This window comes from Bombina bombina, chromosome 6 (genome assembly GCF_027579735.1).
Source record: "Bombina bombina isolate aBomBom1 chromosome 6, aBomBom1.pri, whole genome shotgun sequence".
NCBI lineage: Eukaryota > Metazoa > Chordata > Amphibia > Anura > Bombinatoridae > Bombina > Bombina bombina.
Window position 1 is genome coordinate 676,483,559 of NC_069504.1, and position 19,399 is coordinate 676,502,957.

Here is a 19,399-nt window from a genome sequence, read left to right on the forward strand (position 1 = left end):
TTTATACATGTACCAAACTGAGATTAGGATCACTCCCTTTAAGAGAGTGCGCCTAATCTAAGCTTGTTACCTGTATAAGAGACACCTGGGAGCCAGAAATCTTGCTGATTGATAGGGGATCAAATACTTATTTCACTCATTAAAATGCAAATAAATGTATAACTTTCTTGAAATGCATTTTTCTGGATATTATTATACATACACATATACATGATTATATATATATATATATATATATATATATATATATATATATATATATATATATATATATATATATATAAATATATATATATATATGAGTATCTATTTATAAATGTTTAGAAGACTGTCGGAAGATGGTGATTATACCCCCGAAACGTCACATGAGGGATTAAAGAAATTACCCCTATCTAAACCCGGAGAGTGCCTTCCTTTATTTGTAATATTTTTATATTTGCAGTGCACCCCGGTAATAGTACGGTTACCGTGAGTGCTAAGCCACACTGGATCTATACATGATTATATATAGGTATAGATATATACAGATATATATATATATATATATATATATATATATATATATAAATATCTATTTATAAATGCTTAGAACATATTCCCTTATGTGAATATCATTGGAATGTGAAATATTTACAGTAAATACACAGTATAAAACTATTAAATATGCATATTGCATAAATATGATTTTATATGTTTTGATCTACTTAACTGCAACGGGCTCTTATGCACTATATATATATATATATATATATTTCTATATATATGTGTAAATATGTATTTATAGAAACATAGAAACTAACGGCTAGATTTAGAGTTCGGCGGTAAAAGGGCTGTTAACGCTCCGCGGGTTTTTTTCTGGCCGCACCATAAATTTAACTCTGGTATCGAGAGTTCAAACAAATGCTGCGTTAGGCTCCAAAAAAGGAGCGTAGAGCATTTTTACCGCAAATGCAACTCTCGATACCAGAGTTGCTTACGGACGCGGCCGGCATCAAAAACGTGCTCGTGCACGATTCTCCCATAGGAAACAATGGGGCTGTTTGAGCTGAAAAAAAACCTAACACCTGCAAAAAAGCAGCGTTCAGCTCCTAACGCAGCCCCATTGTTTCCTATGGGGAAACACCTCCTAAGTCTGCACCTAACACCCTAACATGTACCCCGAGTCTAAACACCCCTAACCTTACACTTATTAACCCCTAATCTGCCGCCCCCGCTATCGCTGACCCCTGCATTACACTTTTAACCCCTAATCTGCCGCTCCGTAAACCGCCGCCACCTACGTTATCCCTATGTACCCCTAATCTGCTGCCCTAACATCGCCGACCCCTATGTTATATTTATTAACCCCTAATCTGCCCCCCACAACGTCGCCGACACCTACCTACACTTATTAACCCCTAATCTGCCGAGCGGACCTGAGCGCTACTATAATAAAGTTATTAACCCCTAATCCGCCTCACTAACCCTATCATAAATAGTATTAACCCCTAATCTGCCCTCCCTAACATCGCCGACACCTACCTTCAATTATTAACCCCTAATCTTCCGACCGGAGCTCACCGCTATTCTAATAAATGTATTAACCCCTAAAGCTAAGTCTAACCCTAACACTAACACCCCCCTAAGTTAAATATAATTTTTATCTAACGAAATAAATTAACTCTTATTAAATAAATAATTCCTATTTAAAGCTAAATACTTACCTGTAAAATAAATCCTAATATAGCTACAATATAAATTATAATTATATTATACCTATTTTAGGATTAATATTTATTTTACAGGCAACTTTGTAATTATTTTAACCAGGTACAATAGCTATTAAATAGTTAAGAACTATTTAATAGTTACCTAGTTAAAATAATTACAAATTTACCTGTAAAATAAATCCTAACCTAAGATATAATTAAACCTAACACTACCCTATCAATAAAATAATTAAATAAACTACCTACAATTACCTACAATTAACCTAACAATACACTATCAATAAATTAATTAAACACAATTGCTACAAATAAATAAAATTAAATAAACTATCTAAAGTACAAAAAATAAAAAAGAACTAAGTTACAGAAAATAATAAAATATTTACAAACATAAGAAAAATATTACAACAATTTTAAACTAATTACACCTACTCTAAGCCCCCTAATAAAATAACAAAGCCCCCCAAAATAAAAAATTCCCTACCCTATTCTAAAATACAAATATTACAAGCTCTTTTACCTTACCAGCCCTGAACAGGGCCCTTTGCGGGGCATGCCCCAAGAATTTCAGCTCTTTTGCCTGTAAAAAAAAACATACTATACCCCCCCCCCAACATTACAACCCACCACCCACATACCCCTAATCTAACCCAAACCCCCCTTAAATAAACCTAACACTACCCCCCTGATGATCTTCCTACCTTGTCTTCACCATGCCAGGTTCACCGATCCGTCCTGGCTCCAAGATCTTCATCCAAGCCAAGCGGGGGCTAGACATCCACTGAAGAAGTCCAGAAGAGGGTCCAAAGTCTTCCTCCTATCCGGCAAGAAGAGGACATCCGGACCGGCAAACATCTTCTCCAAGCGGCATCTTCTATCTTCTTCCATCCGATGACGACCGGCTCCATCTTGAAGACCTCCAGCGCGGATCCATCCTCTTCTTCCGACGACTAGACGACGAATGACGGTTCCTTTAAGGGACGTCATCCAAGATGGCGTCCCTCGAATTCCGATTGGCTGATAGGATTCTATCAGCCAATCGGAATTAAGGTAGGAATTTTCTGATTGGCTGATGGAATCAGCCAATCAGAATATAGTTCAATCCGATTGGCTGATCCAATCAGCCAATCAGATTGAGCTCGCATTCTATTGGCTGTTCCGATCAGCCAATAGAATGCGAGCTCAATCTGATTGGCTGATTGGATCAGCCAATCGGATTGAACTTGATTCTGATTGGCTGATTCCATCAGCCAATCAGAAAATTCCTACCTTAATTCCGATTGGCTGATAGAATCCTATCAGCCAATCGGAATTCGAGGGACGCCATCTTGGATGACGTCCCTTAAAGGAACCGTCATTCGTCGTCTAGTCGTCGGAAGAAGAGGATGGATCCGCGCTGGAGGTCTTCAAGATGGAGCCGGTCGTCATCGGATGGAAGAAGATAGAAGATGCCGCTTGGAGAAGATGTTTGCCGGTCCGGATGTCCTCTTCTTGCCGGATAGGAGGAAGACTTTGGACCCTCTTCTGGACTTCTTCAGTGGATGTCTAGCCCCCGCTTGGCTTGGATGAAGATCTTGGAGCCAGGACGGATCGGTGAACCTGGCATGGTGAAGACAAGGTAGGAAGATCATCAGGGGGGTAGTGTTAGGTTTATTTAAGGGGGGTTTGGGTTAGATTAGGGGTATGTGGGTGGTGGGTTGTAATGTTGGGGGGGGGGTATAGTATGTTTTTTTTTACAGGCAAAAGAGCTGAAATTCTTGGGGCATGCCCCGCAAAGGGCCCTGTTCAGGGCTGGTAAGGTAAAAGAGCTTGTAATATTTGTATTTTAGAATAGGGTAGGGAATTTTTTATTTTGGGGGGCTTTGTTATTTTATTAGGGGGCTTAGAGTAGGTGTAATTAGTTTAAAATTGTTGTAATATTTTTCTTATGTTTGTAAATATTTTATTATTTTCTGTAACTTAGTTCTTTTTTATTTTTTGTACTTTAGATAGTTTATTTAATTTTATTTATTTGTAGCAATTGTGTTTAATTAATGTATTGATAGTGTAGTGTTAGGTTAATTGTAGGTAATTGTAGGTAGTTTATTTAATTATTTTATTGATAGGGTAGTGTTAGGTTTAATTATATCTTAGGTTAGGATTTATTTTACAGGTAAATTTGTAATTATTTTAACTAGGTAACTATTAAATAGTTCTTAACTATTTAATAGCTATTGTACCTGGTTAAAATAATTACAAAGTTGCCTGTAAAATAAATATTAATCCTAAAATAGCTATAATATAATTATAATTTATATTGTAGCTATATTAGGATGTATTTTACAGGTAAGTATTTAGCTTTAAATAGGAATTATTTATTTAATAAGAGTTAATTTATTTCGTTAGATAAAAATTATATTTAACTTAGGGGGGTGTTAGTGTTAGGGTTAGACTTAGCTTTAGGGGTTAATACATTTATTAGAATAGCGGTGAGCTCCGGTCGGCAGATTAGGGGTTAATAATTGAAGGTAGGTGTCGGCGATGTTAGGGAGGGCAGATTAGGGGTTAATACTATTTATGATAGGGTTAGTGAGGCGTATTAGGGGTTAATAACTTTATTATAGTAGCGCTCAGGTCCGCTCGGCAGATTAGGGGTTAATAAGTGTAGGTAGGTGTCGGCGACGTTGTGGGGGGCAGATTAGGGGTTAATAAATATAACATAGGGGTCGGCGATGTTAGGGGTAGCAGATTAGGGGTACATAGGGATAACGTAGGTGGCGGCGATTTGCGGTCGGAAGATTAGGGGTTAATTATTTTAAGTAGCTTGCGGCGACGTTGTGGGGGGCAAGTTAGGGGTTAATAGATATAATACAGGGGTCGGCGGTGTTAGGGGCAGCAGATTAGGGGTACATAAGTATAACGTAGGTGGCGGTCGGCAGATTAGGGGTTAAAAATTTTAATCGAGTGGCGGCGGTGTGGGGGGACCTCGGTTTAGGGGTACATAGGTAGTTTATGGGTGTTAGTGTACTTTAGGGTACAGTAGTTAAGAGCTTTATAAACCGGCGTTAGCCAGAAAGCTCTTAACTCCTGCTATTTTCAGGCGGCTGGAATCTTGTCGTTAGAGCTCTAACGCTCACTGCAGAAACGACTCTAAATACCAGCGTTAGAAAGATCCCATTGAAAAGATAGGCTACGCAAATGGCGTAGGGGGATCTGCGGTATGGAAAAGTCGCGGCTGAAAAGTGAGCGTTAGACCCTTTAATCACTGACTCCAAATACCAGCGGGCGCCCAAAACCAGCGTTAGGAGCCTCTAACGCTGGTTTTGACGGCTACCGCCGAACTCTAAATCTAGCCGATAGAATTTGATGGTAGATAAGAACCAAAAAGGCCCATCAAGTCTTCCCATATTAAATGTTATTTTCTTCTTAGGATAGCCTTATACGTGCATTATACGTAGGCATTTTTGAATTCCTTAGTGCTTACCACCTCAATTTGAAGTTTATTCCATGAATCCACCACTCTTTGTGTGAACAAAAATGTTTTCTCACATTTCTCCTGAATCTACTACCCTCTAGCTTAAGATTGTGACCCCTTGTTTTGGCATTTGTTTTTTTGTAGAAAATTATTCCAGCTTCTACTTTATTAGGTCCCTTCATATATTTGAAGTTTTCTATCCTGTCACCTCTTTCCTTTCTCTCCTCTAAACTAATTTATATGTATACATATATCTGTAAATACATATATACACATATAAATATATACAGAGGTGTAACAAGAAACTACAGGGCCCAGGTGCAAGAATCTAAGAAGCCCCCCCCACCCTACCCCCCCCCCAAAAAAAAAGGTGAATTTGATACATATCCTTTTTTTTTTTACATTTAACACAGGAAAACAAATGTGAATCAGATTACATGTCTGCAAAAGGAGGTACCCTGTGCCCACAGTCTGTGAGATGGTCTGACCCACTATTAATGTATATAGTGACACTGTTTAACCCACCAGTACTGTATATAGTGAGTTAGTCACAAAACCAAGAGAAAAGTAATGCAGTTCTGAACGATCTCTATACGTGGCTTACTATGTATTAGATTAACTGATCCCATAAGTAGCGTAGAGAGAAAAACACTGCTACTAGTTACTGTAGATTTCAGCCCGATTACCAGGTGTCATAAAGGACTTTGAGTGTTCATAGTAAAAGGATGAGGGGTATATGTGCCTCCGACTGCATATAACACAAAGCAGTGGCTTTCAGGGAAATATTCATGTCCTTAGAAAATGTTCACTTGAACCGTATAAGTGCCCCCAAACCTCCTAAGTAGGCTGGAACCGCTATGCGGTGAACTCCGTCTTTTTTCACAGAGAACAAATAGTGTAACAGCGGGAGTAGACAAGACAAGATGGCTCAAAGCGTTCACAACATAATAGCGGGGTAAATGCGGGAGAGGGAACAGAGTGAAACCGTGCACTCACTTACCATCTCTCTCCGACCGTCAGAGTACACCTCCACCTAGAACGCAGTCACTACTGATCAGTAGTGATTACGGCTCATGCCAAAACGTGTATACTGTTTTTTCATACCTGTGCTCTATTTTTCTACTTTCACCGTTCCTCCATGGAATACTTTTTAATGGATTATCAATAAAATTTGACTTTTTACTCTACATGCTGCTGCCACTTCTCTTTTCTTTATTGGACTTTTATATAGTGAGTTAGTGACACAGTCTGTAATCTGCCAGTGAGATGGCTTGCCTGACCCTACCCGCCCCAGTACTTTATAAAGTAGTCAGTGACATGGTTCAGCCCCCCCCCCGTACTGTATATAGTGGTACTTTATAGTGACACTGTTAGCCCCCCATGCTGTAGTAACAAGGTATGTAATTTGCTGGTTACACAAACATACACACACAGTCACATACATACACACACATAAACACTAATGGGTAAAATAGAAAGACTAACCCCTGTAGTCAGAGACACTAGTGAAGCATCACATGACATCAGTGCAGGCAGTGGCAGGTCAACATTTTTTTTTAAGCTGGGCCCCCACCCTCAGGAGCCCAGTTGCAGTTGTGACCTCTGCACCCCCTGTAGTTCCGCTCCTGAATATATAAATACATATGTACACATACAGTATATTGCCATATATACATATTTTGACATGTATATGTACTTTATGTATCTCTTTGTTAAAGTCCATTGTCTGCCTTTTTTTCTAACACCTGAGACCTCATATCTTTGAGCACTTACAACTTTTGTGTGCAATCTTTAAAAAAAATATTTTTTATTAGATGGTGTTATTATGAGTGTAAGTGTACTTTGTATTTTAGATGTGTTTTGTGAGACTTTTATGTTTCACAAAACAGTTAACCGCAGCTTTAAAGTCGAGGTAATCATTCTAGCGTAAATCGTGATTGCGTTCACATGATCACAATTATGCTCAACTCGTAATACAAGAAATTTTTTGCCTGCGTGCAAATGATTGTGAAAACCTGTGCGCAAACATGTTTGCGCTCCACTTGTAATCTTGCCCTTAATAAGGTAACCATACCTTGCTGTCTACAGTGTGTTGTTTTTGCTAACTGCTAGGTGTGGTTCACTAATTAACTGCTGAGCTGCTCACAAAATCTGGGAAGACTGGTTAGGGCCAACCAAATGTTACTTCCATGACCAAATTTTAGTCTGCACCATAAGTGAAATTGGATAAGAAAATAATAAACACTATACATCTAGGTTACAACCCTAATTTTTAAACATGCACAGTAGTCTGTTATCAAATAAGTAACCTATATAGACAAGCTTGTGGATTTAATTTTCTGTGCATTGTACATACAGAAGAGGAAATGACAGTAGTCAATAACCCACAAATATGCTGCCATTGTTCAATTGGTTACCCTTCTCTATGGTTATATACCGGAGAGGTTCTTAACCATATTGTCTGGATCTGGGGGTGTATAAATTTGACTACGTAGCTAAATTTCATGTGTGCAGGGGGTACTAGTGGGGACCTTACATTGCTCTACCTATTCTACCTTTATTTATATTTTCTGCTTCCCCCTCTCTCTCCTTTCTTTGTGTATAGCAGTCAACATGTATAAAAAGGGACTGTCTTGCAAGTATATGGCAGCTGGCTACTTTGAGGCTTGTTGGAGTTACCATAATGAATGAAGATGCATAATTCCCCCATAGACCAGCCACTGGTTGTATAATAAAAAAATAAAAAACACGAAAAAAATAGACACATGAAAGGACTATAATGACTAATATAAGTGACCCAGAACCACACAGTTTCCAGGGGCCAGGGGGCATGACAGCATTGGATAAAACGTGTAACATGGCTAATATTTATTCACTGCTTCTCTCAATATGATTTATTTTTTCATTGCTGATATACACAAAACTATAGTAATTCAGCAGGAGGGGCCACAGCTGTGAGTCACCACTGTGTAAATGTTGCTGCTATTACTTATCTTGTGCAAGACTATTCACCATAAATAGTTGCTTAAAACTACAGGACTTGAGATAAAAAGGGGCCAAATTATGGGGTTCAACCAATAAGGATTTATAGATAGATAGATAGTATAAATACACATACATACACTGTACATGCACACATAAACAGTGCAGTAAGGGAAATTAATTATTAACTATGGTGAACTTAACCCTTTAGGTTGACTGTGCCCCCAGGCCTGAAGAAGTTGATTGCTAATGTGGAAAGAGGTCAAACAGGTTCTTTATACATTATGCAGGTACATATTTGAGATGGCAGGTTGTATATGACTTTATTAACATCACAGGCCAGGTTAACAGCTTTCACCCATTTACAAATTCACCAGGAGGGTTAATTCCAGAGGTTCTTAAGGTTCTTATTTATAATCACTAACTATTTAATATCTATCTATCTATATACATTTACTTGTACGAACACATTTATTATGCATGTATTCAAAAGCTAGCAGGCAGAATAAATTATTTTTTGCAGCAACAGGATGTATTCATTAGAATCCCCCATAGGGAATCTGAGTAATAAACTTTACCATTAATATTGCCTTCATTTGGATTGGCTGTAGGGCGTTAATATATATAAGTGATTGGGAGGGGTAGTACGAAGGGAAGGAAAAGCACATAATGTCTTTATTATGATTTTTATAGATTAAAATTCAGGCCTTGAAAAATGATTGCCATTAAAATTAGATTGTAAGCTCCTAAGGGCAGTGATTCCCTTTAGTCATATAAGGTTTTACATATGAGCATAAATACCATAACCTAATTATTTTTCTGATTTCTAAAAGCCCTCTTGCAGTTTACAAAAGCAGAATGAAAGCACTGCTGCAAAACAGCTCGGAATGGCTCACGGTCTTAATTCTATTATGTACCTGGAAGGTATAAGGAATTGTCAGTGGATGAAGAAGGAATTGAAGTTGGTTCATCTTCTGCATAAAATATTACTGGATTAGGGCCCTGTTTCCTAAGCACTGATGTTGCATGCAGTTAAGAGCGTTGTGGTTCTAAAGAATACAGTGTATACACATTTCCATAGAAGAGATTTTTTTCTAGCAGGGAAATAGCTTTAGAAAATGTACATGAAATATAGTTGAACTGAAAAAAAATCAAAATTCTCAGTCATCATGGGAGTTTTCTGTGCAAATCTTTTAATAGTTACTTTTTATATAATATTTTTTTCCTATCCCAAATTTGGCACAAACTAAATAGTGCATTATCCTCAGCTATAATCCCCAATAGACAAGTAGGAGCTATTATTAACTGTACTGTTTCTCAATATTAGAATAATGGAAAGCTGATTCTGCTGTTATTCAAACCTGCAACCAAAAAATCACAACAGGAATTTCATTACAGCACTTATAGGGACATTTAAGTTCTTCATATATATGTCCAAAATAATTCCTAAATTATAGTGCAAATATGTCACATTCCCTATGGTTATCCAATACCGAATTAGCATATACACAAAAAAGTCATTTTTATTTATATATTTATTGTATTTATTACAGGATACTTTTAACATGTATTAAGTTTTTTGGGGTTTTTATGCTTAGTAAAAAAAACTTTTTTGGTCATTTTCCAGTTATTTTGTGCTTAATGGCATAAACTTTTTTTTTGCTTTAACCCTTTGAGTGCTAAGCACTTTCTCACCTGGGTGCTAAGATGATTTAATTTTTTTTATTTTTTTTTATTTTGTGAAAATGTTTTTTCCCATTGGAAAGGTTAGGTGATTACCTTTCCAATGGTGGGTTTTGGGGGTCTGTAGCTGCTTAGATGCCTGTATATCAGCATGCCCCCTTTCTCTATACTTTGTATTGATAAATTGTTAATAAAGTTGCACAGTGACGTCATGACTCATCACGTCATTGCGTGTGACGTCACCATGCAAAACATGATTCCCCGGTGATGCCTGTCACTCTACAGCACGATCGCTGGGGTAGGAGCGGGTGGGAGCCCCCAGATCTCCCTCAAGGTGGGAGAGTGCTAGTGACGGCTCTGAGCACCAGAGTGGGTAACTCTGTGATGGCTCAGAGCCGTCATTTGCACTCACTGGCCCCTATTGAAGAATGTCTGGCGGACCTGATCCGACAGACCTCGCTGAATACGGCGAGCAATATGCTCGCCGTATTCAGCATTGCACCAGCAGCTCACAAGAGCTGCTGGTGCAACGCCGCCCCCTGCAGACTCGCGGCCAATGGGCCGCCAGCATGGAGGTGTCAATCAGCCCGATCGTACTCAATCGGGTTGATTTCCGGCGATGTCTGTCCGCCTGCTCAGAGCAGGCGGACAGGGTTATGGAGCAGCGGTCTTTGTGACCGCTGCTTCATAACTGCTGTTTCTGACGAGCCTGCAGGCTCGCCAGAAACACGGCGCATCAAGCTCCAATCGGAGCTTGATAGATAGGCCCCAAAGGGTGGGTTAAAGGGATATGAAACCCAAACATTTTCTTTTGGGATTCAGACACAACATACTATTTAAAAAAAGTTTCCAACGTACGTCTATTATCAAATTTACTTTTTTCCAATGATATTCTGTGTTGAAGAGATACCTAGGTATACATTTGGAGCACTACATGGCCGGAAATGGTGCTACCATCTAGTGCTCTTGCAAATGTATAACATTCTTGCAGTGCTGCTGCCATACAGTGCTCCAGAAATGGGCCGGCTCGCTCCTAAGCATAAGTATCTGCTTTTCAACAAAAGATACCAAAAGAACAAAGACAATTAATAATAGAAGTAAATTAGATAGGTTTTTAAAATTGCATGCCCTTTCTGAATCATGAAAGAAAAGTTTTCGGTTTCATGTCCCTTTAACTTAAAAAAAACAATCAGCTGCGTGACTACCACTGCTAACTGGAAGACCAGCAGTTTCAGCTACGGGTTAGTGTTCTCTGGCTTCTGAGTGGTACTTTAGTTATGTGTTTAAGCCTTTTGCAGGTGTTAAACATATAACATTGCAAGGTTAATAGTTTTAAAAAATTTTTTTTTAATGAATTAGAGCATTTTATTTTTCCTGCTATAATGACTCAGGACTATTTCACCAGTATAGAAATCCAGTTGGCCTTTAACCACCTGTGGAAGTTTGGAATAAAAAAAATGACTTCCAGCTCAACCTATCTTTGGAGAAAATCTCTGTCATTATAAAAGATGATATTATAACCACTTGGTTTTTAAAAATATATTCAGGAATATACTATAGTATAGATGAGAATACTATTCTAAAACAAGGAAATTGATAATCTAGTTTACAGGAATTGTTGTGGATGATGGGAATAGACAACCAGCAGAGCTAGTAACATTGCCAAATTGAGTCCTGACTAAGCAAAAATAAGATGACATTTTACAACAGGAAGAAAAATGAAAAATTCTGTGGATAAAGCAGCTCTTGTGAGCCCTTAAAAGGATACTAAACCCGATTTTTTTTCTTACATGATTCAGATAGAGGGACCGATTTATCAATGTCTAGCGGACATGATCCGCTGTAGCTGCCTCCTGCAGATTTGCGGCCAATAGGCCGCTAGCAGGGGGTGTCAATCAACCCGATCGGGCCGATTGATGTCCGCAGCCTCAGAGCAGGCGAACGAGTTAAAGGGACACTGAACGAACAAAAAAAATATTTCATGATTCAGATAGAGCATGCAATTTTAAGCAACTCTCTAATTTACTCCTATTATCAATTTTTCTTTGTTCTCTTGCTATCTATATTTGAAAAAGAAGGCATCTAAGAACTTCAGAACTCTGGACAGAACTTTTTTTATTGGTTGATGAATTTATCCACCAATTAGCAAGAACAACCCAGGTTGTTCACCAAAAACTTACATTCTTGCATTTCAAATAAAGATACCAAAAGAATGAAGGAAAATTAACAATAGGAGTAAATTAGAAAGTTGCTTAAAATTGCATGCTCTATCTGAATCAGGAAAGAAAAAAATTGGGTTCAGCGTCCCTTTAAGGAGCAGTGGTGTATTTGTGATGCTTATTGCATCACAAATACACCTTGCTGATAATCTATATATTAAAGAAAAAAGCATATTATAATTTCAAAACAGCTGTTTTAGTTGTAATCAGTGCAGTGCTCTATAATATATTTTTTAAAGTTTTCCCTGCCTGTATCTCTACAAAAAGCCATCATCTCAACATCAGTGACCGGCCTTGGTACAAAAACGTTTTGGATTCCCTAGTTAGTACACAGCACTGGTATTACTTTGGAGGTCCTTGCTTTAAGCTTGCTACCTTACTCCCTGAAGTCATTTTTTAGGACTCTCCATCTCCTGCTGATTCCTTCATTAGTACCAATATGTACCATGACTGCAGGTTCAAACCCACATCCCTCTAACAATCTATCGATAAGCTCCACAATATGCCTAACACGAGCCCCAGGAAGACAGCAAACTGTTCTATTTAAAGGGTCTGGATGACAAATTACCCTGTCAACCTTACTAATAATAGAACCTCCTACCACCAACATCTGCCTCAGGCCCTGACTTGTATGCCCCTCTACCATGTCTGAAGGACTGCCCACCATAGTATGCTCCTCTTCCACAACTAAAGAACTCTTCACTATACTAGACAAAACAGCCCTCTCTGACACTACCACCCCTGAACTAATATCCCCAACATCTTCACTTAATCTGGCAAATCTGTTGGGGTGTACCAGCTCAGAACTGGCCTGTCTCTTCCGCTTACCTTTACTTCACCCTCTAACTGTGACCCAGCTACATTCTGGAGTCTCCTAATCTGAATCCTCTCCATTTCCACTGCTAGAACCATTAAAAACCAGCTAAATCCTATGCATTTCCCTTTCAAGTGTCTGAATTTCATGCAGTGTTGCAATACATTCCTCCAGAACTCCAATACGAGTTTCTAAAGAAATAATATGCTCACATTTGCAACAGACATATAATCCCTGAAGTGGCTACTCCAGTGATGCAAATATATGGAAAGCTGTACACTGAATGAGATTCTCAAAATGCTTACTAAAAAATGTAACTTAATAAAATATAAAATAATTATATTTCCCCTTGGTTACTCCAAATCCTTGTTTGCCTAACTACCTTGTTTAGCTAACTGCTTACTTAAACAGACAATCTTACTTTAACAGATAATCAAGGCAGCAGACCTTCTCAGAGCAGACTCCAAGTGTTACTGTGCTAGATTTATAGTCTAGGTAGGCCCACGCAAGTGAAAATAATCCCTCCCCTAATTACCCACACAGGAAACAAAAACAAAAAAAAGGTTGCAAATGAGCTGCCAGTGTGAGTATTAAGAGATTAGGCAAATTAATAGAATAACTACTACAGCTCCAACTAAAAACAAAATCTTTGCAAACAAAACTGCAAAATAAATTGTTAACACAATTGCGTAAACATTACTGTATAACGTCAACCATATTTTACATGGTAAATTATGTTGACAAAATCTGCATTACCTGTTTATAGAAAGTTTCTGTGCTAACAGCTGCCAGTCCTTTCCTTTGGAGTTGGGTGTGTCAAACGTTGCACATATCCTCTGCCTGATGGAGTGAGGGATTTTGAAGGCTTTAGGACCAGTGTGTGCCAGGTAAGTGTTGTCCTCTGGTGCAAAGAAAGCTATGGTTTCTCGTTCATTCTGCATAAAAATGTACAAGCGGAGAGGCATCAGTGTATCCAGCCAAGTCATTTTAAAATACATCAAATATCATAAATCTACTGCCTGTGGAAAAAGCAAGTTGGCAACAATTATGTGGTACTTCGGGGGAAAATAAAAGATTCTTACACATGGAATACTAAACTATGAACTAATTAAAGGGACATACTAAAGTAAAAATGATGTGTTCTAAATTTTTTAAACAAGTCATTTTTGCATTATTAATACTAGTTAAAAACTAACAAAGTCTGGCTTGAAAGACACTAGCTTTGCAGCTTTTGAGTAGGACACTGCTGACAAACCAATTAGCTGCACGTAACTGCTTAAGGACACCATTTGTAATACCATTAGAAACATTTTGTGCAATACACATGTATTTATAATAGTTTTTTACATTCATCCAGCCCACTGCCAATGTGACAGTTTCCCTCATGAATTCATGTTTGTCATAGCAAACACATGCAGTCACATGTGTACATATTACATTTACTCATAAATGCTCCTTAACAAATATATGCCATTAAGAGCACACAAATGCAGATAAACACCGATGCCTACAATGGTCCATATATATTTGTCACCTCTGTTAGTCTTTCCTAAATTTCAGCTTCCATAAATAGCCTCTGAATGGTCAACATTCTGGTATCTTTCTACTTTTCCCTCTCCCAGTACTTTCTCTCAGTCTCTTCTTGTCTGTTCCTCACAACCTGGTAGCTCTAATGTGCTTTATATCCTAAGTATATTATAGTTGCAGTAATGACTGTACACTAGGAGAATAACTGCCAGTGAGTAGGGATGGGCGATTGTTTCTAAAAATTTGAAATTTAAAACTAATTTGTATACATTCGTTCGAATAGAATTTCAAATGTTTATATAACATTCTAACATTCTATTTTCAAATTTTCGCTTTCAAATTTTTCAATAAAATTCGAATTCGAAATAGTATTTCTAGTCTAATACAGTGTTTTATAAATGTAATATTGGAATTCATATGTGACATTTGAAAACTGTAAATAACATTCAAAAATCGAATTTTTAAAAAATATTCGTTCTTATCAACATTCTATTATGTAAATCGAATTTCTACAATAACATTTGTTCTAACATTCGAATATAAACACATTCGCCCATCCCTACCAGTGAGACTGCTCTTCTTTAATAACATACTCTGCTCTTTTCAGTGATTAATTCTATAAAAATAAGGTGAAGAAAAGTTGAGACATTTTTTATTTTATGTCCCTTTTGTCTGATGGGTAAGTTGGTTACCATTTGTATGCTGATCATGTGAAATCTACAGTTGTCACTAACAATAATAATTAGGATAATTTTCACATCGATTACTTTCTAATGGATGGATATATTTTATCCCAGAGAGTATATTAGTTTGTAACTTTTTACTTTATAATTTAGAGTATGTCAGTTGATTACCATTTTCTATCCAGCATGTGACATTTCGAGAACCATCGTCCTTTTTCTTTTAATATGCGGCCTCGTATAGGTGACTTAGGGCCCAAGGTTAGAGTTCATTATTATAGTCAAACTGCAGTGAGCACTAAAAGCTGTGGGTATCAGTAGATCCTCCCTCCATGCACAGCCATAACCACAATAATGTTTTGGTTACTGGGTTTATTTTCTACAGCTACCTTAACATTTATACATTACATTCCTTCTATTTGATCAATGGAAAAGATAGATGGAAAAGCTAAGCAAGTTTTCTTCAAACATTCATTATTTGTATCACGTTTACTACATTTTATAATACCTAGGACAAAAAAGACCTAATTGCACCATACATAATAACAAAAGGCTCCTTGTAAAGTGAAATGTTTGGTACATAACACTAAATAAGCAAAAGCAACAGAAAGGCAGAACAGGAATAGAAATGTGCATTGAATTTCACTGAAGAGGACCAAAATGTTAATTGCAAGTTATTGACAGGTCAAATAAATGTCATAAGGCACCATATGGGTTAGCAGATTTGTTTGAGTGGCATTTTGCTAGTACAGGTGGTAACATTAAAGGGACATGTAACCCAATTTACTTCTATCATCTAATTTGCTTAGTTCTCTTGGCATCATTTGTTGAAAACTAAACCCAGGTAGGCTCAGAAGCTGGGAGCTAGTTGCTGCTTGGTGGCTGCACATGTATGCCTCTTTTCATTAGCTTAACAATGTGTTAAGATAGCTCCCAGTACTGCATTGCTGCTCCATTAATAAAGGATACAAAGAGAACAAAGTAAAACTGATTCTAGAAGCAAAATGGAAAGTTGTTTAAAAATGTATGATTTATCTGAATCACAAAAGAAAAAAATTGTGTTTCTTGTCCCTTTAAGGGCTAGATTTATCAAAGTCTAGGCGAACTCTGTATGTTCTTCGCCTGTAACGGTGCTCCAGCTCGCCTCCGGAGAAGCGCACATGTGCACCTGAATTTATCATAAAAATAGTGGTAACTTTGTGCAGGCGAGCTGGGGCGTAATGATAAATTTTGCCTGTCGGAAATGGCATTTACTCCCTATTTACTCCCTATTTACTCCCTATTTATCACAGTACATCCCTATAAATATTTACGCCGCCATGTTTTGATTATTAAAAAAGTGTTTTTAAGTTAATATTTAGCTTATTTTTTATATTATATAATGTTTCTGCGCTGTTTTTGATATATGTTGATAATTTAAGATCGCAAAAAATAAATATATTAAAATATCGATCTATATATATATATAACTGTTGGTACCCATATGCGCCAGTGGAAGCGCAAATTTCTGGCAATAACAGTCTCTTCTTGGTGATGAGACTTTGAAAAATTAGTTAAAAGAAGAAAGTACTGCATCACAAGATGTAAAAGCATGTATTATAATGGTGTTCGCCTCAGTCTGCATGGCGAAATATACAACACGCAATTGAAGCCGAAATTGCAGCTCCCTATCGGCGCAAAGCAATGATAAATAAGAAACTGGGCATATTTGTAGGTCGGGCTGTTAAATTACGCCTATTACTAATGTAAATTGTAGCACTCGGGAGCGCGGCTGTGCGCCTAGGCGAATGCATGCTGAGTGCGAAGAAGTTTCTTTCGGATTTGCGAAATTATAGGCGCAGAGTGCTTTGATGAATATGACGATCAGTTTGTATGAGCTATTTTGGATGGAATAAAGGAGAATGGCTTTGATAAATCTAGCCCTAAGTATATTTACCTTTTAGGGAAGAAAAATCTTGCTTGGCTCCTAAAACTAACAAACACAGCGTATATGAAATTAAAAACTGTATGTGCGCCATATATCCTGGTGTTTTAAATTATATCTGCAGGAAAATGGTAGATTTTGTAATCTGCACATCTAAGATAAGGCACCTTTGATGCCTAGGGGACTGTAAAGCAAGCAAGCTGTTCTCTTTGGCAAAGGAAAACACACCCCTCCCTCTCTTTCTTCCCCATCACCTCCTGAGAGGAGGAATCAAGTAAACTGCATTTTATAGTCTGTTTGAATTGAAGAGATGCTTACCTGTAATATCCTACATATGGAAAAGCAACTATATACTACTCAAACAAAGGGCCCTGTCATATTGGGTTTTAAGTTTACAGATATTGCTATGCACTTAGAAGATTTTATGTTCTGACTTTAATATTCACTATTTAATTGCGTGAATATGCATTTATTTACCACTTGAAATTGCTCTTAGCTTTTTGTTTGGCCACAGCTATAAACATGAGATTAAACAGAATTCATCCTTAAAGGGACATGGAACCCAATTTTTTTTCTTTCATGATTCAGATAGAGAAAACAATTTTAAACAACTTTCCAATGTACTTCTATTATTTAATTTGCTTTCTTTTCTTGTAATCCTTTGCTAAAAGGTTTATCTAGGCAAGCTCAAGAGCAGCAGAGACCCTAGGTTCTAGCTGTTGATTGGTGGCTGCATATACAGTATTGTATTGTATTGGGTTAATCACCCGTAAGGGTCTGAAGGCGCTGCTCATTTTATCGACCTCGGAAGGATGAAAGGCTGAGTGGACCTCGCCGGGGATCGAACCTGCAACCCTTGGGTTGCTACAGAGCTCAGCCACAGTGCCTTAGCATGCTGAGCTATCTGTCCGGCTTGTGATTGGCTCACCCATGAGTTCAGTTATAAACCAATAGTGCATTGCTGATCATTCAACAAATGATACTTAGAGAATAAAACAAATTTTATAATAGAAAAGTAAATTAGAAAGTTGTTTAACATGGTATCCTCTATCTGAATCGAGAAAGAAAAAATGTGGGTTTTGTGTCCCTTTAATATGGTGTCATTTCAATAGGGATGTTCAAGTGTCTTGACACATTCATTGATTCAGTTTAAATGTATATAAGTTTGTCGAGCTTTTTTTTGCAAAATAATGCCAACGTTCCCATCTCCTATACCACTTCAACAACTAAATAGACTCCATCAAAATGACCACACTAACACTTTCCAACCCCCTTCAATTGTTCACAGAGTTCCAAAACGTGCATAGCCAGCTTCTTTGCCCCATTTAATGAAGATGAAGTTACTGTTACCACCCTCTCACCTTATCTTATTCCTATCCTCATAATTATTTTTAATCTCTCCCTTAGCACTGGTATATTTCCCTCATCCCTAAAACATGCATTAGCCACAACTATTTTAAAAACAACTCTCTTGATCCAATCTCCAACTCCTGCCTTATTTCCTTACTACTTCTTGTAGTATATTCGTGTCTACTATTTCCTCACGTTAAATGAATCTTTGTTCCATTGCAATTTGGATATATTCCCAAACACTCCATAGAGACTGCAATCATTAAGAACACTTATGACCTACTTACAGCAAAATCTAAAGGCTATTTCTGTTAAAGGGACATGAAACCCCACAATTTTCTTTTGTGATTTGGACAGAGATAGAATACACATTTTTTGAAAAAAAGTTTCTAATTTACTTCTATTTTCAAATTTGCGTTGTCCCTATAGTATTATTTGTTTTAGAGACACCTACACCTAGATTATGAGTTTTGCGTTAACAGGGGTGCAGTGCCAATGAGCAGTTTTCCCTCACCGCTCACTTGCAGACTAGCTCCACATCTCACCTCAATACCAGTGCTGCTTACGGTAGCGGTGAGCAGGTAAAACGTGCTTGTGCACGATTTCCCCATAGGAATCAATGGGGGAGAGCCGGCTGAAAAAAAACTAACACCTGTAAAAAAGCAGCGTTCAACTTCTAACGCAGCCCCATTGATTCCTATGGGGAAATAAAAGTTATATCTACACCTAACACCCTAACATGAACCAAGTCTTACACTTATTAACCCCTAATCTGTCACCCCCAACATCTACATTATATTATTAACCCCTAATCTGCCGCTCTGGACACCGCCGCCACCTACATTATACTTATGAACCCCTAATCTGCTGCCCCCAACACTATTTAAATATTATTAACCCCTAATCTGCCGGCCCTAACATTGCCGACAACAACCTACATTTATTAACCCCTAATCTGCCCGGTTTGGTGAAGACGTCTCACGGTAGGGTGATCTTCAAGGGGTTAGTGTTAGGTTTTTTAAGGGGGGATTGGGTGTGTTTTAGAGTAGGGTTGGTT

At 37.7% G+C, this 19,399-nt stretch overlaps 1 protein-coding gene across 1 annotated transcript in view; it reads right to left on the minus strand.

Annotated features, from left to right (window-relative positions):
• The window catches only part of UNC5D (unc-5 netrin receptor D), a 683,183-nt gene that overhangs the window by 53,232 nt on the left and 610,552 nt on the right, over positions 1–19,399 (minus strand). The window contains exon 16 of the mRNA XM_053719375.1: positions 13,618–13,796. Within this exon, the coding sequence (XP_053575350.1) occupies positions 13,618–13,796 (179 nt within the window). The remainder of the gene's footprint in view (positions 1–13,617; positions 13,797–19,399) is intronic.